This window comes from Littorina saxatilis, linkage group LG9 (assembly GCF_037325665.1).
Source record: "Littorina saxatilis isolate snail1 linkage group LG9, US_GU_Lsax_2.0, whole genome shotgun sequence".
In the NCBI taxonomy this organism is placed as follows: domain Eukaryota; kingdom Metazoa; phylum Mollusca; class Gastropoda; order Littorinimorpha; family Littorinidae; genus Littorina; species Littorina saxatilis.
The window spans coordinates 62720077-62743907 of record NC_090253.1 but is presented as its reverse complement, the minus strand read 5'-3'; the positions used below and the strand labels follow the sequence as shown (position 1 = coordinate 62743907).

At 41.2% G+C, this 23831-nt stretch overlaps 1 protein-coding gene and 1 long non-coding RNA gene across 2 annotated transcripts in view; one reads left to right on the top strand and one right to left on the bottom strand.

The window, feature by feature from the left end:
* The window catches only part of LOC138976731 (uncharacterized), a 22346-nt gene extending 492 nt beyond the window's left edge, over window positions 1-21854 (top strand). Inside the window, exons 2-6 of the mRNA XM_070349614.1 lie at window positions 3097-3338; window positions 9092-9258; window positions 10853-11232; window positions 12546-16765; window positions 18324-21854. Coding sequence (XP_070205715.1) covers window positions 3336-3338; window positions 9092-9258; window positions 10853-11232; window positions 12546-13108 — 1113 coding nt within the window. The 5' untranslated portion in view covers window positions 3097-3335 and the 3' untranslated portion in view covers window positions 13109-16765; window positions 18324-21854. The remainder of the gene's footprint in view (window positions 1-3096; window positions 3339-9091; window positions 9259-10852; window positions 11233-12545; window positions 16766-18323) is intronic.
* Window positions 1-23831, bottom strand: part of LOC138976765 (uncharacterized) — a 103708-nt gene that overhangs the window by 78302 nt on the left and 1575 nt on the right. The window lies entirely within an intron of this gene.

Sequence of the window (23831 nt, the reverse complement as noted above, 5' to 3'; positions counted from 1 at the left end):
ACACACACTACATCAGGGACTGTAGAGTACACCAGACAGGACACACACTACATCAGGGACTGTAGAGTACACCAGACAGGACACACACTACATCAGGGACTGTTGAGTACACCAGACAGGACACACACTACATCAGGGACTGTAGAGTACACCAGACAGGACACACACTACATCAGGGACTGTAGAGTACACCAGACAGGACACACACTACATCAGGTACTGTAGAGTACACCAGACAGGACACACACTACATCAGGGACTGTAGAGTACACCAGACAGGACACACACTACATCAGGGACTGTAGAGTACACCAGACAGGACACACACTACATCAGGGACTGTAGAGTACACCAGACAGGACACACACTACATCAGGTACTGTAGAGTACACCAGACAGGACACACACTACAAAAGGGACTGTAGAGTACACCAGACAGGACACACACTACATCAGGGACTGTAGAGTACACCAGACAGGACACACACTACACCAGGGACTGTAGAGTACACCAGACAGGACACACACTACATCAGGGACTGTAGAGTACACCAGACAGGACACACACTACACCAGGGACTGTAGAGTACATCAGACAGGACACACACACATCAGGGACTGTAGAGTACACCAGACAGGACACACACTACATCAGGGACTGTAGAGTACACCAGACAGGACACACACTACAAAAGGGACTGTAGAGTACACCAGACAGGACACACACTACATCAGGGACTGTAGAGTACACCAGACAGGACACACACTACATCAGGGACTGTAGAGTACACCGGACAGGACACACACTACATCAGGGACTGTAGAGTACACCAGACAGGACACACACTACATCAGGGACTGTAGAGTACACCAGACAGGACACACACTACATCAGGTACTGTAGAGTACACCAGACAGGACACACACTACAAAAGGGACTGTAGAGTACACCAGACAGGACACACACTACATCAGGTACTGTAGAGTACACCAGACAGGACACACACTACATCAGGTACTGTAGAGTACACCAGACAGGACACACACTACAAAAGGGACTGTAGAGTACACCAGACAGGACACACACTACAAAAGGGACTAGAGTACACCAGACAGGACACACACTACAAAAGGGACTGTAGAGTACACCAGACAGGACACACACTACAAAAGGGACTGTAGAGTACACCAGACAGGACACACACTACATCAGGGACTGTAGAGTACACCAGACAGGACACACACACATCAGGGACTGTAGAGTACACACACTACATCAGGGACTGTAGAGTACACCAGACAGGACACACACACATCAGGGACTGTAGAGTACACCAGACAGGACACACACACATCAGGGACTGTAGAGTACACCAGACAGGACACACACTACATCAGGGACTGTAGAGTACACCAGACAGGACACACACTACATCAGGGACTGTAGAGTACACCAGACAGGACACACACTACATCAGGGACTGTAGAGTACACCAGACAGGACACACACTACATCAGGGACTGTAGAGTACACCAGACAGGACACACACTACATCAGGGACTGTAGAGTACACCAGACAGGACACACACTACATCAGGGACTGTAGAGTACACCAGACAGGACACACACTACATCAGGGACTGTAGAGTACACCAGACAGGACACACACTACACCAGGGACTGTAGAGTACACCAGACAGGACACACACTACATCAGGGACTGTAGAGTACACCAGACAGGACACACACTACATCAGGGACTGTAGAGTACACCAGACAGGACACACACTACATCAGGTACTGTAGAGTACACCAGACAGGACACACACTACATCAGGGACTGTAGAGTACACCAGACAGGACACACACTACATCAGGGACTGTAGAGTACACCAGACAGGACACACACTACATCAGGGACTGTAGAGTACACCAGACAGGACACACACTACATCAGGTACTGTAGAGTACACCAGACAGGACACACACTACAAAAGGGACTGTAGAGTACACCAGACAGGACACACACTACAAAAGGGACTGTAGAGTACACCAGACAGGACACACACTACAAAAGGGACTAGAGTACACCAGACAGGACACACACTACATCAGGTACTGTAGAGTACACCAGACAGGACACACACTACAAAAGGGACTGTAGAGTACACCAGACAGGACACACACTACATCAGGGACTGTAGAGTACACCAGACAGGACACACACTACATCAGGGACTGTAGAGTACACCAGACAGGACACACACTACAAAAGGGACTGTAGAGTACACCAGACAGGACACGCACTACATCAGGTACTGTAGAGTACACCAGACAGGACACACACTACATCAGGGACTGTAGAGTACACCAGACAGGACACACACTACAAAAGGGACTGTAGAGTACACCAGACAGGACACACACTACAAAAGGGACTGTAGAGTACACCAGACAGGACACACACTACATCAGGGACTGTAGAGTACACCAGACAGGACACACACTACACCAGGGACTGTAGAGTACACCAGACAGGACACACACTACATCAGGGACTGTAGAGTACACCGGACAGGACACACACTACATCAGGGACTGTAGAGTACACCAGACAGGACACACACTACAAAAGGGACTGTAGAGTACACCGGACAGGACACACACTACATCAGGGACTGTAGAGTACACCAGACAGGACACACACTACATCAGGGACTGTAGAGTACACCAGACAGGACACATACTACATCAGGGACTGTAGAGTACACCAGACAGGACACACACTACATCAGGGACTGTAGAGTACACCAGACAGGACACACACTACAAAAGGGCGTTCCAGTGTTGTTGACATCAGGGACTGTAGAGTACACCAGACAGGACACACACTACATCAGGGACTGTAGAGTACACCAGACAGGACACACACTACATCAGGGACTGTAGAGTACACCAGACAGGACTCACACTACAAAAGGGAATTCTGAAGTCTGCTTTTATCACCTAGCTGACCGATGTAGACATTTCACTTTCGCTGTGTGAATTTCACGAGTAAATGAAATGAAATGAAATATCCTTTTGTATTTGTGCAGCTGGAGTTGAGTACAACTCCGAAACGGGGCAGGAGGATTTTGCAAGGCTTAGTCCCAGGGTGCAGCAGCAGCGACCAGCAAAAGTGGTACCGGCATCAATACAAGCATCAATAGCAGCATCAATATCAGCATCAATATCAGCACAAGCAATAGCAGCTGAAGCAGGGACAAGTTTCGTGCCACTGACAAAGGAAGACCGCATCAAAGTGGCCCAGAAAGTTGCTGACAACATATCCAGCATGGTATGTAACACTCTAAAGTTGCTGACAACATATCCAGCATGGTACGTAACACTCTAAAGTTGCTGACATCATATCCACAATGGTACGTAACTCTTTAAAGTTGCTGACATCATATCCAGCATGGTATGTAACTCTCTAAAGTTGCTGACAACATATCCAGCATAGTACGTAACACTCTAAAGTTGCTGACAACATATCCAACATGGTATGTAACTCTCTAAAGTTGCTGACAACATATCCAGCATGGTAGGTAACTCTCTTCTGTCACAGTCAAAAATCCCATCCCTTTGGAAAACATCTTGCATCGTCCCAGTTCCAAAGAAAACCCCGGTCAAAGTGATGAACGACCTGCGACCTGTAGCATTGACTTCTGCTGTCATGAAGGTTCTTGAGCGACTAGTATTAGTGAAGCTTCAGGTGCTTACCGCGGAGTTTATGGATCCGTGGCAGTTTGCATATAGAAAGGGTAGAAGTGTTGAGGACGCCGTTTTACATGTGTTGCACAGTATCTATTCTCATCTGGATAAACCTGGAGCATGTGTTAGACTGATGTTTTTTGACTTTTCTAGCGCGTTCAATACGATACAGCCTCACCTTCTTGCTGAAAAGCTACTGAAGATGAAAATTAGCGTTCCAACTGTATTGTGGGTCACAGACTATCTGACCAACCGACCCCAGTTTGTTAGGGCTGGTACAGTACCATCTAATGGCCCGAACACAAACACCGGTGCTCCGCAGACCGTGCTATCTAGTGTACTGAATACCAACACAGGAGCTCCGCAGGGAACAGTATTGTCACCTTTTCTGTTCTCCCTGTACACTGCTGACTGCAGGAGTTCTCACGGGTCGTGCTTCATCGACAAATTTGCTGACGATACTGGACTTACAGGACAGATTACTGACGACAATGACACACACTACAGACAAGAAGTTAGTAGCTTTGTGGACTGGTGCGACGAGAATTACCTGGACTTGAACACAGGAAAAACTAAAGAAATGATTTTTGACACTAGAAGAAAAAAGGTAGCACACAAGCCTATCGTGATAGCTGGTGTTGAAGTCGAGCAGATTGAAAGCTATCGCTACCTATGTGTAGTGATCGACAACAAGCTGTCTTGGCATGCCAACACTGACCAAATCTTGAAGAAAGCGCACACGCGCATGTACTGTCTAAGGAAGCTTAGATCGTTCTCTGTTCGTAATGACATCCTGCAAATGTTCTATCTGTCCACTGTTGGTAGCGTGTTGACATATGCATGTGTGTGCTGGGGGGGTAACCTTAGTAAACAGGATAGTGACAGGCTAGAAAAGCTAGTCAAGAAGGCTGGATCTGTTGTAGGCAGGAAACAAGAGACCATTGAATCAGTTTGCCAGAGACGACTGACTGACCGACTGACCTCAATTTTGGCTGACGAGACACACCCACTGAAACCTGAATTTGACTCTCGACGCATTGACAGGAGTGGTAGACTGAGGGCTATGGTTGCTAGAACGTCACGTTTCCGCAATTCTTTTGTTCCCAGCAGAGCTATCCATGCTTTCAACCAATCACATGTTAGAGGCCTCTATCATGTTTCTCTGTCATAATTATTACTGTACTCTGTTGCTGGGTTATCTGTAAAGTATGTATTTTTAGTAACTGTATTACCGTAGCCCAAATGTGCGGTGTTCTAGTCGACATGTGGTGCTTTGTAAACCTTGTGTGTGCGTGGATGTGGAGGTGGACTCTTGGACGTCTTTTTGTTATTGGAATTATGGTTTTTGTTAAATTGTATTGGTGTTGCTGTTGTTGTGTGAGTGAGTTGTGAGTTGGCAGACTTGACTTGACGGATGACTGTTTGCGTTAGTGAGACTGTGTTTAGTATGCATTCTTATTCTTTTGATTGGAAATGAGTATTGTTACAACATAATTTCCATATGGATTAATAAATTTGAGTTGAGTTGAGTTGAGTTAAAGTTGCTGACAACATATCCAGCATGGTAGGTAACTCTCTAAAGTTGCTGACAACATATCCAGGATGGTAGGTAACTCTCTAAAGTTGCTGACAACATATCCAGCATGGTAGGTAACTCTCTAAAGTTGCTGACAACATATCCAGCATGGTATGTAACTCTCTAAAGTTGCTGACAACATATCCAGCATGGTAGGTAACACTCTAAAGTTGCTGACAACATATCCAGCATGGTACGTAACTCTCTAAAGTTGCTGACAACATATCCAGATTGGTACCTATCACTCATTATTCAAGTGCTAGCTCGATCAAAGCCATTCTAAAGGCATAGATTAAAAAATGTCCACCAAATACCCGTGTGACTTGGAATAATAGGCCGTGAAAAGTAAATATTCGCCGTAATGGCTTCAGATTTACTGGCCGATGTGAATGCGTGATATATTTTGTAAAAAAATTCCATCTCACACGGCAGAAATTAATATGTAAAGCGCTTAGAGAAGGTCACTATATAAATCTCCCATATAATAAAAATAAATACTAGACTTTGACGCAGTTTGTGTGGGTGTACATCTGTTTTCACATCCTTTTTCAGTAATGAGGTGCTATTGCTGTCACCTTGGGTTACTTGTAAACCATGAAAAGCGTTCCATCTGTCACTATGTACACTGCTATGTAGTGGGTTTTTACTGTAACTAGCTGGGATATCCCATTGATACAAGGGCTACAATCTTGCCAAGAATGCCAATGATACATAGATCAGGGGTCGACACTAACTTATTGGGCCTGGGGCCTGTGGCCCCAGAGATGGAAATTGCTGGGGCGGAAAACAAAAATCTGGGGCCCACTCTCAGTATCCACGTGCAGCAATGCATTGTCTGTTAATGCATTGTCTGTTTTTCTTCATCGTACTGAAGCCAGGGAAATTCTTTCAACCATTTGACATTGAAATTACGACAGCGCTTCGCGCTTTTGGCTGCATCGGTCTCCTTTTTACATTTAGTCAAGTTTTGACTAAATGTTTTAACATAGAGGGGGGAATCGAGACGAGGGTCGTGGTGTATGTGTGTGTGTGTGTGTCTGTCTGTGTGTGTGTGTGTAGAGCGATTCAGACTAAACTACTGGACCGATCTTTATGAAATTTGACATGAGAGTTCCTGGGTATGAAATCCCCGAACGTTTTTTTCATTTTTTTGATAAATGTCTTTGATGACGTCATATCCGGCTTTTCGTGAAAGTTGAGGCGGCACTGTCACGCCCTCATTTTTCAACCAAATTGGTTGAAATTTTGGTCAGGTAATGTTCGACGAAGCCCGGACTTCGGTATTGCATTTCAGCGTGGTGGCTTAAAAATTAATTAATGACTTTGGTCATTAAAAATCTGAAAATTGTAAAAAAAATATGTTTTTTATAAAACGATCCAAATTTACGTTTATCTTATTCTCCATCATTTGCTGAATCCAAAAACATATAATTATTTTATATTCGGATTAAAAACAAGCTCTGAAAATTAAATATATAAAAATTATTATCAAAATTAAATTTTCCAAATCAATTTAAAAACACTTTCATCTTATTCCTTGTCGGTTCCTGATTCCAAAAACATATGATATGATATGTTTGGATTAAAAACACGCTCAGAAAGTTAAAACGAAGAGAGGTACAGAAAAGCGTGCTATCCTTCCCAGCGCAACTACTACCCCGCTCTTCTTGTCAATTTCACTGCCTATGCCGTGAGCGGTGGACTGACGATGCTACGAGTATACGGTCTTGCTGCGTTGCATTGCGTTCAGTTTCATTCTGTGAGTTCGACAGCTACTTGACTAAATGTTGTATTTTCGCCTTACGCGACTTGTTTCATTTCTCTCCACCCTGTTCTTCATCTTCATTTCCATGTCTTTTTACACCTGGGATGTGTCGCCACATTTTGCGTTTGGCATTTGAAGGCGGTACTTATTTCTCACGCTAAATAGCGCAATCTGGGAGTTATTTCCCTTGCGGCATTGTCCTTCGACGATTTCAATGGTTGTTTTTTTCTTGACTGCGGCATTGATCGTAACGCAAATTTCAGTGACGACTTTGACTGGCGATTTTTAGTGATTGGCTCTGGCATTAGAATTTTCGGTTTGTCATTGTTGGAATTTATCCTGGGGCGGAGTGGGCCCCAAGCTTCGGCAATGTTTGGGGCGGAACACAAAACTCTGGGGCGTTCCGCCCCCTGCCCCCGCTAGTGTCGAACCCTGTAGATTCCTTTTGCGCAGCTATGGTATTGCAATTGTTGCAACATTCTTACCTTTATATCCCCGACACATAAGGCTGACTTTGCAATGAAAAAAACATGTGGAACATGATTGTAAGCTATAAAACAAATTTAAGTCGATGAATTTGGGGATGTTACCTGGACTGTCAACTGTGAGAATACGTAGAGGTTACATGCCGAGTCTCAGTGATTATTAAAAATAATGGTCGAAGTTGGCTTTTTCATGACCGCGAACTGAGACCATTATTTTTAATAATCACTGAGACGAGGTGTGTAACCTCTTTATTCCTCCTTTCTTCAGTTATTCAAAGAAAAGAGGAGTTTTTGTGCGAAAGTTTGATCGAATCCGAATCACTCAACCAGTCAACCTGCGCAGGCGATCGATTAATGCGCGGTTGTATAGTTCCGTGCAAATCATTCCATTCTGTTAACACTTCTTGTCAGTTTCCCTGTTTTAGACTAAAATCAAGTACACAGATATGCTGTTATTCTGCTGTGGCGGTAAAGGCAGATATTGTGTGTTCTGTTTATGTTTTAGTATCTGGTTCTGGTTTAGGATAATGTTCTTTCGTCAAATGGGACTAGCAGACGAACTTTTGCACCCGTGTTCCAACGTTAATTACTGTATGAAGTTCAGTTTTCTGGGGAAAATAGTGTATGAAACCGCTTTATGTTGTTTAAATTGATGAGATGTGTGCATTTGGTTGCGTGTGATCTGTTTATAAAATGAAATATTGTTGAAAACTGACCGTCGGATTGCAGTCAGTGTTGTCGAAGAAACTGCGTTAAAAGAAGGGGAACTACTCTTGTCGGCAAGAGTATGAGTTACTTGCCTTGGGAATTTGCTTGTGATGAACGGTGTGTGCACGGCAGATCTAGATTCAGAAAACAACCTAACTCATGGATTTTATATGGAGATTCATGTGTTCAGGCCTGTAGTTGTTAATTTAAATGCGGTATGTTTGTATTGTTTGCTCCAGAGATTTATATTTCGTACGTATAGAGCGTTCGGAACTTTTCAGTCGCAAAAGTAGTACCAAAACAGAACAGCTTCTCAACCCATTGCACTATCGAGGATTCAGGCTGTTGCTGGCTCGTTATTTGTTTGGTTGCTGGGTCATCATCGAAAAATAACTAGCTCTACAAGTTTACAGAGGTAAAGAAGCAGAGGGGGGAATAAATATGATTATACATTAGCAAACTTTAAAGGGACATTGCAAACATAGCCTGTTCATTTACATACTTGCGTTTGGGTTTAAAAGTTTCAAGATGAGTGTATTCAACACCTTGTACACACTGAACATGCAAGTCTGCTGTTGATTCACAGATCAGACTTGGTTGTGAAAATATTCTGTTGCTTTCTTTTGAAGGATGCTTTGAACATATTTATGTTACATGGCAGGATGCGCATATATAAATGCTATATGTCAAAAAACATATTGCATTATTTTATAGTCACTAGGCTACTGTGTACCATCATTCAGAAAAGAGGATTATACAAGTTACGTCAGATTTGAGAGAAGTTGCTTGGCAATGTGCTGCAGGTACGCTTGGTTGGGCAGACGGGGGGCCACCTGACCTTTGAACTTGCAATGGAGGGACAGGTGTGGAGAGGAGACAGCAAGCCCACTCTGCCTGGCCCTCAAGAAGAAGGCAGGTGTTTGCCTGCAGACAACAGGAATCGTACAATCAGGACCCTGCTGGAGACAATGTAGGTTGCTTTTTGTTGTTATTTATATTCTTTGTGTCTGTGTTTAAGTTGAAACTTTTTTTTGTTGTTATTTGATACGCGCAATTGTTTATAAAATTATAGGCATTTTCCCGGCAAGAAATGGCCCCAAGAGGTACGAAGTGATCGATTGTTCCGTTATCCCAGGTATAAGCCGTGTTTTAAGATACTCTTCAGAGAGTGGAATGTTGCATATGCATTGGGATTACTGTTGGGTTTCTGACAGTGAAACTTGCTGGTATTATCTAGGATTCGGAATTCATTTCCTAAAATCCACCATGCTTTGTCAGTTAAATGCTAGGATGCTCGGATTCCGACTTAATACTTATGTGAGAACATTTTTAGAAAAACTCGTTGTGAAACTGGTTAGGTCCCAGTCAGCTCTCTATGAGATCTCACATTGCATGTGCTATCACTTTATACAATCTTATGTTAAGTCCCAGTCAGCTCTCTATGAGATCTCACATTGTGTGTGCTATCACTTTATACAATCTTATGTTAGGTCCCAGTCAGCTCTCTATGAGGTCTCACATTGCATGTGCTATCACTTTATACAATCTTATGTTAGGTCCCAGTCAGCTCTCTATGAGGTCTCACATTGCGTGTGCTATCACTTTATACAATCTTATGTTAGTCCCAGTCAGCTCTCCATGAGGTCTCACATTGCGTGTGCTATCACTTTATACAATCTTATGTTAGGTCCCAGTCAGCTCTCTATGAGGTCTCACATTGTGTGTGCTATCACTTTATACAATCTTATGTTAGGTCCCAGTCAGCTCTCTATGAGGTCTCACATTGCGTGTGCTATCACTTTATACAATCTTATGTTAGGTCCCAGTCAGCTCTCCATGAGATCTCACATTGCGTGTGCTATCACTTTATACAATCTTATGTTAGGTCCCAGTCAGCTCTCTATGAGATCTCACATTGCGTGTGCTATCACTTTATACAATCTTATGTTAGGTCCCAGTCAGCTCTCTATGAGATCTCACATTGCGTGTGCTATCACTTTATACAATCTTATGTTAGGTCCCAGTCAGCTCTCCATGAGATCTCACATTGCGTGTGCTATCACTTTATACAATCTTATGTTAGGTCCCAGTCAGCTCTCTATGAGGTCTCACATTGCGTGTGCTATCACTTTATACAATCTTATGTTAGTCCGTGACAAATTAGTGTTGGGGAATAGCTGACTAAAACATAATAATAATGTTTTGGAGAGAGACTTGATTGTTGTTTTTCTCAATTGCATGTAAGTTTGGTTCAGTTTTAGCTAAGGATCTTTTGTGGATTTGATTTTCTGAGATGCTACTGGTTGCTAGTTGCCATTCCAATGTAAAGCCACTGGTTAATCAAGTTGTTTGTGTGTGTGTGTGTGTGTGTGTGTGTGTGTGTGTGTGTGTGTGTGTGTGTTTTGTTTTTAAACCTACAGTGGAGAAGTGGGTGGTTTTTAATGCAATAGAATGGGTTTGAGATAAAAAAACCTCCTCGTCCCAAAGGTCTTTCCAAAATACTCTGCCCTGATTCTTTCAACAAATGATTAACACGGTGACTATCACTTTTTCTCTATCTGCAGCTCCGTGAACACTGAACAGCCAGGAACAGTCAACACCTTGAACAGTGAACAGTCACGAACAGTCAACACCTTGAACAGTGAACAGCCACGAACAGTCAACACCTGTAACAGTGAACAGCCACGAACAGTCATCACCTGTAATAGTGAACAGACACAGACAGTCAACAACTTCAACAGGGAACAGCCACGGACAGTCAGTGCCTTGAACAGTGAACGGCCACGAACAGTCTACCTCTTCAACCGTGAACAGTCAGGGAACGCAGCTTCTGACAACAGTATGGAGGAAGGAGACGCAGCAGTTGTGTCAGACGTCAAGATAGAGATTGATGTCGCGGAAGAGACACCATTATTCTGGCACATCACAGAACCCCATCCATACAGTAAGTAGAAAAGAACGTATCAGATGTGCGAGAGAATAGATTTGAAATTTGCAAAACTTTGCTAAATAAGCATGGTTGACCCTCGTCAAATGTCAGGGTTATGATGTGGTTGTGATTTTAGATCGGTGAGTAATAATGATGAGCAATGTTTGTCTGCCAGCCATCAGCCCATCCAGGTGTCTGTCCATATGTCTGCCAGCCATCAGCCCATCCAGTTGTCTGTCCATATGTCTGCACAAATCGCCATAAATTTCGTTTAAAACCACCTTTGAAGATGATTCAAGTACATGCATTAAAATGTAGATCTAAATACACTGTGTGTGTTCGCCTGCAGTCGCCCGAAAGTGGGTAACCTTGTTTTTGATTGGTTGATGTGTGATAGGGTATGAAGCCACACTTTGCAAAACAGCCAATCAGAGCGTGCCTTATATAGTAGATTTGCGGGCTGAATCTAAATATGCCTGGTGGATATCTTGTGCAGTTTTAGATCTGCAAACTTGTTGTTCTACGATTACAGTAAGCTTATTTCAGTAAGAGTAGACCTGTATAGAAACAGATGTTCGTATCAACAGACAAAGCGAAAGCGGCACGGTAACCAGCATACACACCTAAAAAGAAGAAAAGGGATTTTTGAAAAGTATATTGAGCCTCATAAACACAGTGCGGTGGAAAATGAAAACTCTGAACCCCCACCATCGCCTTCGCCATTGCTCGCTTATTTGGGTTTTGTGACTCCATCAGATAAAAAAAGAAAAAAAGATGAAGAACAAAGTCAAACACAGTTAGACTGAAGACTGGTTTTGACCCTGAAGACTGGTTTTGACCCTGAAGACGAACTGACAGGTTTCAGATCAGTGTGGACATCGAACTTTTGAGACGTTTTGTAAACAAACTGTTGCGCCCATCATGTAAACAACCTCCCGGCAAGACTCCTTTGTCTCATGTGAAATCAAGCATTTAAAAGCATCAAAGATTATTTTTATATGTCGATGTCTAAGAGAATGAGACTGTTTTTAATTACGTCTAATAAAGTTCGCGGCGTCAAGTTTACAGATTGCTATGTTTGCTCTCGGAAAAGACAACACAGATTTCCTCGGGAATCTACACGCCGCCACCTCCCCATTCGAAAAGATGGACAAATAGAAATCTGTTATGAGTCATTTAATCTTGAGAGCTTTGCAGCGGTATGATTGCACACACAATCTATTGAGCAAAACGAGCAAAGTTTGTTTTCATCTTTTAGTATCAGGCAGTGAAAGTTTGAAGAAATATTTTGACATTGCTTCATGGATCTGGTTTATGTTTGTTTCCAGTGCCAGCCAGGGAGGGTGTGGTCACAGAGAACACAGCTACCATGCCTACAGTGCAGACATTGGAAGCTGCAGTCAGGTCTCACAGGGATACCTGGCTGAAACAAGAGATACAGACACCAGAAACACAGACTGCAGTCAGCACTCACAGGGATACCTGGCTGAAACAAGAGATACAGACACCAGAAACACAGACTGCAGTCAGCACTCACAGGGATACCTGGCTGAAACAAGAGATACAGACACCAGAAACACAGACTGCCGTCAGCACTCACAGGGATACCTGGCTGAAACAAGAGATACAGACACCAGAAACACAGACTGCCGTCAGCACTTACACTCACAGTGATACCTGGCTGAAACATGAGATACAGACACCAGAAACACAGACTGCCGTCAGCACTCACAGTGATACGTGGCTGAAACAAGAGATACAGACACCAGAAACACAGACTGCAGTCAGCACTCACAGGGATACCTGGCTGAAACATGAGATACAGACACCAGAAACACAGACTGCAGTCAGCACTCACAGTGATACGTGGCTGAAACAAGAGGTACTGTAGTCTCTACAATGTACTGCCCTGGGCTTGAGTGCACACCTGACATGTACGGACAGATTTGCTCAGCACAAAGTTTTTTTCAACGATCACCTACAAATTGTGGATGCGGACACCCATTTTTGGTAAAAACTGTTATTCACACCTGCAATATGCGGACAGATAGTCATCTAAAATTCTAATGTTACAGCATTGGAATTGATCACACAGAGCAGGAGGCTTATTTTCTTTATTATCTCCATAATTGAATGGATATAGACACTATGTTGCTGTATGTTCGTGCTTAAGTACTTTTTAAGGCCCTGTTGTTCCTTAAATTGCTTTAATGTTCGATCAGCTCCGACCCAAACCATCGACGCTATCTGAGTTTTAGCGCCAAGTAGGTGACGTCGGGAATTTCTTTATTATCTCCATAGTTGTTACTTTTTCGTAAATCTAACTTAGTGCACTTCATTTCTTATTCCCTTAAGATACTTTTTGAGTTAAAGTGCATTAATAAATGTTTGGATCAAGTAAATCAAAGGTTTCCTCAGTTTGACCGGTGTTTTCGCCGCGTGACGTCACACACGTCATTTTGACACCTGTGTTTCTTTGTCAAGTTTTACGTCACATAACTTGTCATAAGTTCCATTTTACCGCAAGTATGGCACATGTATGGAAAGTTCAGAAGTTCATTTTGCAATTTAGTGGATTGTGTTTGGTGCAGGAAGTGATAGAGTTTAGCAATCTTTATTTTGCTGGGTTTTGAGCGTTAATCGGTCATTAATTCTGAGTAATTAATCACAATTACTTTTTGGTCTGGACTTGTAAAGTTATATCTTGTAACATGATTTCAAAGTATTTTTCACACTGGTTCTGTAGCAACAAACCAATTTCTAATGTATGCATTTTTCGTAAAGTTATCAGCTGTCAAAGTTTCTAAAGAAACACAGTTCTGGCTGTCAGACAGGGATTAAGAGCCGTTTTGATGAGATGAAAAAGGCGCTTTCAGAGCAGTCCGTGCGGACAGTATAAATAGCCTCGGGTACCAGCATAAGTATTCAGTTCATTGTTCGACTCCGCTGACCGCTCGCTGCGATAGACCTAGCCTTGATTCAGAGTATCGTGGTAGACCCAGGAAAAAGAGGCATGTGCCCATTCAGTGAATAGTTGGTTTTTATGCACTTGTGTTTGAACCTGTGTTGATGTCGCCAAAGGGTTGAGTTCACTGTAAGTAAACAATGATTTTCTTGTTTTGTTTACTATACCATTTATTGTGACTTGATCATGATTGTATTACTGCTATGTTTTGTTGATGACTGAAATGATGGAGTATTTGTCTTTCGCTGATAGGTGAGGTTACGTCAGGTCAGATGTCTAGATATTACGTCATAGTCCGTCAGATCAAACTGTAGACTAAGCCATGTTTCGTAGCGACTGTCTTTGTCTATTGAGCAGTTAGTTTTGGGTGCCAAGCTTTCAGTTAAAGATGCTTGGTGAATTTTGTTTAGCATTGGCAAGTTCATGTAAATCGGCCGAATTGCAGACGCATCATGGGGTATGTTGATATGATAACATTGGTTTCTTTCTGAGCCGGTTAACTGTGTCAATCGAGAGTATGATGTAACTCATCAAGAGTTGTGCCTTTTCTAAATTTACGATTCACTTGGAAGCACTACTGAAAGAAGCTGCTTTTATTCAAAAGAGCTGTTAGCTGTTCATAAAGAGATTCATGTCAGGAACGGATAATGAGATGAAATAATGTGGAACCTGAAGGTTATGGTTATCGGTTTTAAGACTCTCGCTCCATCTAATCAGTGCATTGATTGAACTGTGGTATGATTTCTTATTGTTGTCCCAGAACATCCTTGTCATTTTTGACTCACATGCGAAGCAAAAGTGAGTCTATGTACTCACCCGAGTCGTCCGTCCGTCCGGACGTCCGTCCGTCCGGACGTCCGTCCGTCCGGAAAACTTTAACGTTGGATATTTCTTGGACACTATTCAGTCTATCAGTACCAAATTTGGCAAGATGGTGTATGATGACAAGGCCCCAAAAAACATACATAGCATCTTGACCTTGCTTCAAGGTCAAGGTCGCAGGGGCCATAAATGTTGCCTAAAAAACAGCTATTTTTCACATTTTTCACATTTTCTCTGAAGTTTTTGAGATTCAATACCTCACCTATATATGATATATAGGGCAAAGTAAGCCCCATCTTTTGATACCAGTTTGGTTTACCTTGCTTCAAGGTCAAGGTCACAGGAGCTCTTCAAAGTTGGATTGTATACATATTTTGAAGTGACCTTGACCCTGAACTATGGAAGATAACTGTTTCAAACTTAAAAATTATGTGGGGCACATGTTATGCTTTCATCATGAGACACATTTGGTCACATATGATCAAGGTCAAGGTCACTTTGACCCTTATGAAATGTGACCAAAATAAGGTAGTGAACCACTAAAAGTGACCATATCTCATGGTAGAAAGAGCCAATAAGCACCATTGTACTTCCTATGTCTTGAATTAACAGCTTTGTGTTGCATGACCTTGGATGACCTTGACCTTGGGTCAAGGTCACATGTATTTTGGTAGGAAAAATGTGTAAAGCATGTGAGTCGTATGGGCTTTGCCCTTCTTGTTATTATATTTAGTCAAGTTTTGACTAAATATTTTAACATCGAGGGGGAATCGAAACGAGGGTCGTGGTGTATGTGCGTGTGTGTGTCTGTGTGTGTGTCTGTGTGTGTGTGTAGAGCGATTCAGACTAAACTACTGGACCGATCTTTATGAAATTTGACATAAGAGTTCCTGGGTATGAAATCCCCGAACGTTTTTTTCATTTTTTTGATAAATGTCTTTGATGACGTCATATCCGGCTTTTCGTGAAAGTTGAGGCGGCACTGTCACGCCCTCATTTTTCAACCAAATTGGTTGAAATTTTGGTCAAATAATCTTCGACGAAGCCCGGACTTCGGTATTGCATTTCAGCTTGGTGGCTTAAAAATTAATTAAGGCGAGACCGGGCAGGCAAAATGAGTTATTTTTGGTCTCATACACCTTTTGGGGGTTGTTGCATTTTTCACACCTTTGAACATCCTGGAATGCATTCAATAATCTGCTTTTGTCATTTTAGACATGTATTCATGTAAATAAAACCATTTTCAAACCGATGTTTTGTTGTTTTTGTCTGTGTTTTATCAAAAAAATCGAAAAAATGGTCAACTTTGGATACTCCGTGCTGGTAAATGTGCGCACATGACATGACCCTTCGCTGTTCAAACTGTGTGGAAATTTCCGTTCTTCAAGATGACGTCATCACCGTTGGGGAATTTCCGTTGACATAGGCACAAAGAGAGAGAATCCGTTCCAACCGAAACCCCGGAATTAATATATGCAAATATATGTAGGTCAAAGGCATTTGGCGCAAGCGCAGTAGACAACTTATCACTCCCCCGGTGTCAACAAATCCATGACGTTTTCACCGATTCAGCAGCATTTTTCAAAGTTTTGAGCTGCGGAGAACAACCCTAACATTGGAAATGTTCGGCATAGTGGCAAGAAATATCAGAGAAAGATGAACCAGCAGCAGCGAACAGTAGAAGGAAGTAACAACACTCCGAAATGAACCAACATTATCGTATTGAAGCAGACGACATTCTAAGATTCTTGACTCGACGAGGTGAGTTTTGCTTCTTTCTCTTTTCGATCTTGTTTGTTTGACAACGTGATTTATTGCACATTGTTATGTTGTTGTTGTTGTAAGAATGTGTTAGGGTTTGCAGGTAAATGATAAACAGTTTGTGTCTGAAGTATTTTGCGTGTTTCTTGATCCAATTTACTGACCATGCTGCGCACCCCCCCCCCCCCCCCCCTCCCTCCCTCGATCATCTCTGTGATATCGTCTTCACAACCCCTATTTTATTGTTCTTCGCTGGCCAGTCCTTGAGAGCTTACTATGGTGTAACATGTCATCATTATTCTTTGTCTGGGGTCAAACTGAGAAGCAGCATCTGAGCGATGTACGACTGACACAGTTTTTGTTTCTGGTCATTGACCGTAGGAAAATAAGTACCCTACTAGAGAGCGTTCTCTAATTCTAAAGGATTGGTTTACACCAGCATGGCTGACCAACCTATCATTGACAGCAATATTGTTGTCAAATCTTTTCCATTAACTAAGGAATAAAAAAATAGATCCAATTTACTTCACCAAAGAAAAAAAAAGAGTTAAACTAAAGGACTGGGGATGCAACTCATGAATCAAAAGCATAAAGATCACCTGCAAACAGTGCTAGGTTTAGGAAATCTGAAAATGTATACACACTCACAGAACACACACACACACACACAAAACAGACAACAGACAAGAAACAAGCAAATACATAGCAAGTGTGATGAAATAAATTAATTTTAAAAGAAAAATATGAAAAGAAAGAAAGAAAGAAAGAAAATAATTCAGCTAGTTTCAGTATTAGTTCCTGTGTGTATGTGATTGTGTGGTTACTCAAATCCCATAGTAAACTTGACATGTAAATTTTGTGATAGGGGCCAATTAATGAATGTCTTTTGTGTGTGTGTGTGTGTGTGTGTGTGTTCGTCAACCGACATATGTGGGTACGAGCCGCTGAGGTGGTTGTAAGAAAACCCGCCTGGTTCAGTGGTTGGGGGCTGATTGGGATTTCTGATTTACCGGCCTAGCCAAAAAGTTGAGGTACACCCCATGTAACATGGTCATTTGCAAAATAAAGTACATAATAATAATAATAATAATAATAATAATAATAACATTTATATAGCGCTAAATCAAAAACTTTCGTTAAAAAGGCTTGCTCTAAGCGCTTGACATCTAAACTAAAACGTCATTCACACTCTTTACAATGATGTACAAGAACTTCATGTCACACTCTTTCATTCAGTATAGCACCATTCACACAGTTGTTATTCTGTACAAGACAATAAGTTAGTCTAACATTTAGAATGTTCATAAGATGAAAACAAGAGAAAACCAGACTGATTAAAACAACTGCTTAGTGCTAACAAAGCATGAATCTTAATGATAACGTAATACATGTTTAACTGTTAAGACCATAACAAAAATAAAAAAAACCTATATGCTAAAATAACTTTGAACAAGCACTTGTTGACGTTTATATTGAGTCTTAAATTTTGCAGCTTATTACAAACAAAAACCATGGACAGTTGTATCAAATATTAAATCAGTGTTTGTGTATTTATTAGGTTGGAGCAAGGGGAGAGCCAGTCCTCCTGTGGTGGCAGCGAGGAGAAAGATTGACCTGATGGAAAAGTTTGCTAAACCGGAACTACCCTCTTCCACAGCAGAAACATCAGCTTTGCCATCTTCTGACCAACCATAAGAAGATACAGATACTTTGCCATCTTCTGACCCATCACAAGCAGATATGGATACTGGTACTGTGCAACGTCACTCCGCTGACATGTGTTGGGCTTTTGTCAACATTGATCAGCTCAATCTATTGCTGAAAGGTCTATACATGTATCCTGTACTGAATGCTTGTCTGATAGCAGTCTGATTATGAAAGAAGGTGATGCATCAGCCCAAGGATTTGCACAGGCCCTGCATCTGGAGTGCATATGAGTGTCCATTCAAATCTGCAGTTGTTTACTCTTCTCCCAGTGTTTGCAACGCTTCGGGTGGTAAAGTTGCATTTAAAATAATCCGCGTATGACCATGTTGGTACATGGAAAGGGACATTCAGCTTTACAGAAATTTGCTGCAGTGTTAGGATTGAGCACAGAAATACTGTAATTAAAATGTTGCAACTTTTGAATGGCTTGACAGCTTTGTTCCATTTGTGTATATATAATTATGTAATGCTGTCGATGATTTGTGAAGCATCATTTCTATGCAATGGAATAAGAAATCAGTGCATCCGTTGGGTTTTTATGAGTCTGACAGTTTGGTTCTGATCAATATTTTCATATCAGCACAAACACAGATAATTGACTTTTTTAATGTTTTCATATGATTTTTTTTTAAATTAAAAAAATCTGATAATTTGATTATCAAATCATTTCCCCTTCATAGTTAAAGTGTTATTCTGGTTAAAAAAAAACACCCCATTAATTCAAGCTCTACTGTGGTACTAGTTTACCGGGGTACTAGTGAGACTCTTTTACATGCTGTTTTCTCTACATGTAATTTGAGACAAAATGTGGTAATTAAAATGTTGTAACTTTTGAATGGCTAGATGGATTTGTTCCAATTTTGTATATGTTGTTTATGATTTGTGAAGCACCATTTCTGTGCATGGAATAAGAATACAGTGGATTCCTTGTGTTTTTATGAGTCCGACAGTTTCGTTTTGATTCATATCTGCACTAACATAGATGAGTTTTCAAATGATTTTTTAAAAAAAGTCCGGATAATTTGATCGTCAAATCATTTCCCCATCATAGTAAAGTGGTCATTCTGATAAAAACATATGAATTCAGGGTGCACTGTGCTACTTGTTTTTGTATGTACTGGTTCAAATCTTTAAAATGCTGTTTTCTCTGAATGTAATTTTCAGACAAAACGCTACAATTAAAATGTTGCAACTTTTGAAAGGCTTGATGGATTTGTTCAGTTTTTGTATATGTTGTTTATGAGTTGTACAGCATCAGTTCTGTGCATGGAATAAGAGTTCAGTGCATTGGTTGGGTTTTTATGAGTCTGACAGTTAGGATCTCATGTATTTTTCTTATCAGAACTGAACCGGTAACTGAAAATGCTAAATTAAAATAATATATTGCTTAGAAATGCTTTTCGATGCACAGAATTATTAAACACACACATATTGCTGCAAAGAAGAAAAATTGGATCAAAACATGCACTGGTTCACAAACTGCAACATTTTAAAAAAAGCACATTTTATAACGTTTTTCTCACATTTTGGTGAATAAAACCCCCCAAAATTGCTTTACACTCAAAATTTAAAATGGTTTCCCTTAATTAAGTTATTCTGCTTGCAAAAATCAAACAAACAGCAAACTGTTTCCAAAATAAAAATAAAAAGTGCCCGCCTACCCTGTCTCCCCTTAATGACTTTGGTCATTAAAAATCTGAAAATTGTAAAAAAAAATAAAAATTTATAAAACGATTCAAATTTACGTTTATCTTATTCTCCATCATTTGCTGATTCCAAAAACATATAAATATGTTATATTCGGATTAAAAACAAGCTCTGAAAATTAAATATATAAAAATTATTATCAAAATTAAATTGTCCAAATCAATTTAAAAACACTTTCATCTTATTCCTTGTCGGTTCCTGATTCCAAAAACATATAGATATGATATGTTTGGATTAAAAACACGCTCAGAAAGTTAAAACAAAGAGAGGTACAGAAAAGCGTGCTATCCTTCTTAGCGCAACTACTACCCCGCTCTTCTTGTCAATTTCACTGCCTTTGCCATGAGCGGTGGACTGTCGATGCTACGAGTATACGGTCTTGCTGAAAAATGGCATTGCGTTCAGTTTCATTCTGTGAGTTCGACAGCTACTTGACTAAATATTGTATTTTCGCCTTACGCGACTTGTATTCTATTAGTTGTGTTCTTTCTCTCTCTCTCTCTCTCTCTCTCTCTCTCTCTCTCTCTCCATGTTATTCTTCTGGTTGCCAGTTTATTCTTCTTGTCTCAGGCTAGGATTTGAGTTGTTCTCAGTTCAGGTTGATAGAATTGAGTCAGTCCTTGCAAACTTTGGATGTATATTGAATGTAGGTCAAATACCTAGCTGCCAGAACTGTATTTGATGTCGCACTAGTGACCTAGTTTCTGATGCTTGTAACATAACTATGCCCCTGTGTTGTGTGTGTGTGTGTGTTTGTAATTGTTTGTGTGTTTGGTTGTTTATGTGTTTGTTTGTCCTAGTTGTGTGTTTGTCGTGTGCCTGTGTTGTATTTCTGTGTGTGTTCCCATCTCCCACCAATTTTGTGCTTTGAAGAATGATTACCCTCATTTGTTACCTCCCTTGTTGTGGTAGGAAACTGCTGTACAATTTGGTCAGTACATAGTGCCACTTACTGACTTAGTCCATTCAGGACTTTGGATATTTTGCATACATATATTGTAGGTCTTTTGTATTCTTTTGATTAGAAACCTTTTGTGTCATTTACGCGTTGTTGTTTGTTTGTTTGTTAACTGTCAGTTTGTTTGTTTACTTGTTTGTTTTGTCGGTATTTGTATGTTTAGTTGCTGTACTGTTTATTTGTTGTTGTTCTTGTTTGTTTGGTAGGTCACTGTTTGTTCACCATCCTGGAACGCCGAAGAAGAAGAAGAATGTTTGGTCACCGATTAGGCGCTGGAGTATTTGATGTATAACCCATACCCAACAGTCCCTTGTTGATCCTGGCATAAAGTAACTTGTCGGTGATGTGAGGAATGAGATTGAGAGTTTGCACTGTACACGTTGACTTTCTATAAGCTTGTGTTCTGTTGTGCTAGAAACTCTGATAGCGACTTGAACTTACTTGTGTAATTTGCATTTGACTCTCTAGTCATGGTTTGTTCATGTTGTTTTTAGGACTGCGGTATGTTGTGTTGTGTCACTCTTTGCTCTAGTACTTATGGTGTTGTGAATAATTATGTAAATATTTCCGCTCTTGTTGTTTACAACATTACTTTGATTTTATTGCCTATTTTCATGACTTGTTTCCTGAAACTTAATAAAAAAAATTTGTATTATGTTTTCAGGTCATTGCGTGTTGTTCCACGTGGGGTTTAAAATAAAACGATGAACCCCGCCATCCAGTCTGTTTGAGTTGAGAGTGAGAGAGAACCTCCCCACACAAGTATGACCGTTTTTACCCCGCCGTTTAGGCAGCAATACGCCGCTTTCGGGGGAAGCATGCTGGGTATTTTCGTGTTTCTATAACCCATCGAACTCTGACATGCATTACAGGATCTTTTCTGTGCGCACTTGGTCTTGTGCTTGCGTGTGCACACGAAGGGGGATAAGCCACTAGCAGGTCTGCACATAAGTTGACCTGGGAGATCGGAAAAATCTCCACACTTAACCCACCAGGTGGCCACAGCCGGGATTCGAAATCACGACCTTCCGATTAAGAGGCCGACGTCTTACCACCCCGCCACAGCGCCCGTCTTTTCAACAATTAAATCAGGCTACAGCAACAGTGTCGTACAAATCAAGGGTAATCTAAATATTTTAAATCATACCTCCTCTTGCTCTTCTGAGTGCCAAACTTAGTAAATTTGAAAATTGTAGCCTTATGCTGTAACTTGGTTTTGATGAGATTAACTAAAGAGGTGATTGCTCAAGTAATACAACACCACCCCCACCCCACCCACTTCCTTGTTCTATTTTACTCAAGTGATAGCCTGTTTCGCCTGAAGGAACTGGTAATGGTTTTAAAATATGTATATTTGCATGACTCAAATACCGGTTGTGGACTTGTTCCTGTGAAACAGCCCGACAGCTGACATACTTGAAAACTTCAGATGTCGTGTGCAGTGGAAGAGGCTTTAACTCTGTGTCATATTTAGAGCACACCGCATAGCATACACATCCGGAGTTGGTTTAACATGCCAATCGCAGGATACAGCCTGTCGGAGGCATGGAGAGTGTTCCGGATGGTGTGATATCTGTCTGAAGTTTTGATGGGAACCTTCTCCTCCAGACCGCCGAAAATCCTGACAGAGGTATTTTCGGAAAACGTCTATTATCAGATCATAATCATAATTTCATATACTGTACAGCCTGTATGTTAGATAAGCTTTTTGCCTGCTTTCTCATTTTATCAGTACTTTTTTAAGCACAATTTATTTTTGTGTAGTGTTCAGCATTTTCTGGCATGCTTCCTTAAAACTGAAATGAGAGGTTAAATCAACTTCAAACATGAATTGTTTCCAGAGTTTTTCCAGAGAATGTTTGACTTGAAAGTATTGAGTAGTCCTCATGACAATATTATACTATAGATCATTCTAACTGTTGATAACTCTGTTAGTAAAAAAAACACCCAGCAACCCCAGTGTGCATAACATGTGTATGAACGCGGTTTCATTGCAAGTTGATATGGATAGCCTCTGGTGTTGGTTATAACCCCTGCTTTTTATCTAAAAAAAAAAAAAATAAATTTAGTGCGGATCGCGGCTACAACTACAATTTGTACAGGGGTGGCCTCTAACTTCTCAATCACATTTCATCCTTCTCTTCCAAGCTTTGTCAATTTCTTAATTTTCACCAGTTGATTAAATTTCTTCGATTTAGGAGACCACACTATTTTCCTGAGACCAGTGCTTGTTTACATACTCTGACCGGTACTTTTAACAGCCACGCTGCTGACATACTTCAGGCGCCTGTGCGCAGCGAAAGGTACTGAACTCTTGCTGAACTGATTAAAACTGAGGGAGAGTACAGTCCCCTGGTGCTTTCAGCTTCAATGGCGAACGACCGAACTCGGAACTACTTTCGAAGGTAAGTAAGTAAACTAAACTCCAGACTGAGTGCTTCCCCACCAAATTCAACAAGTACGGTTATCTACAGGGAGAAAAGCCACAAGTATAGCAAATTCTGGTTATGTTTAACTTGAGCGTTGTAAATTCGGGGACGTTTTTCTACTGCAGTCGAATCCTCTGCTTTTGCAAACAGAAAAGGCTCTCGTACACACCGTCTAAACGCCATCCCCCCGTATGAACCCATTTCGATCGAAAATAGGGGGTGGGCGTTTACTAGGCACTGTACCATGCGCAGGACCAGTTCTGCA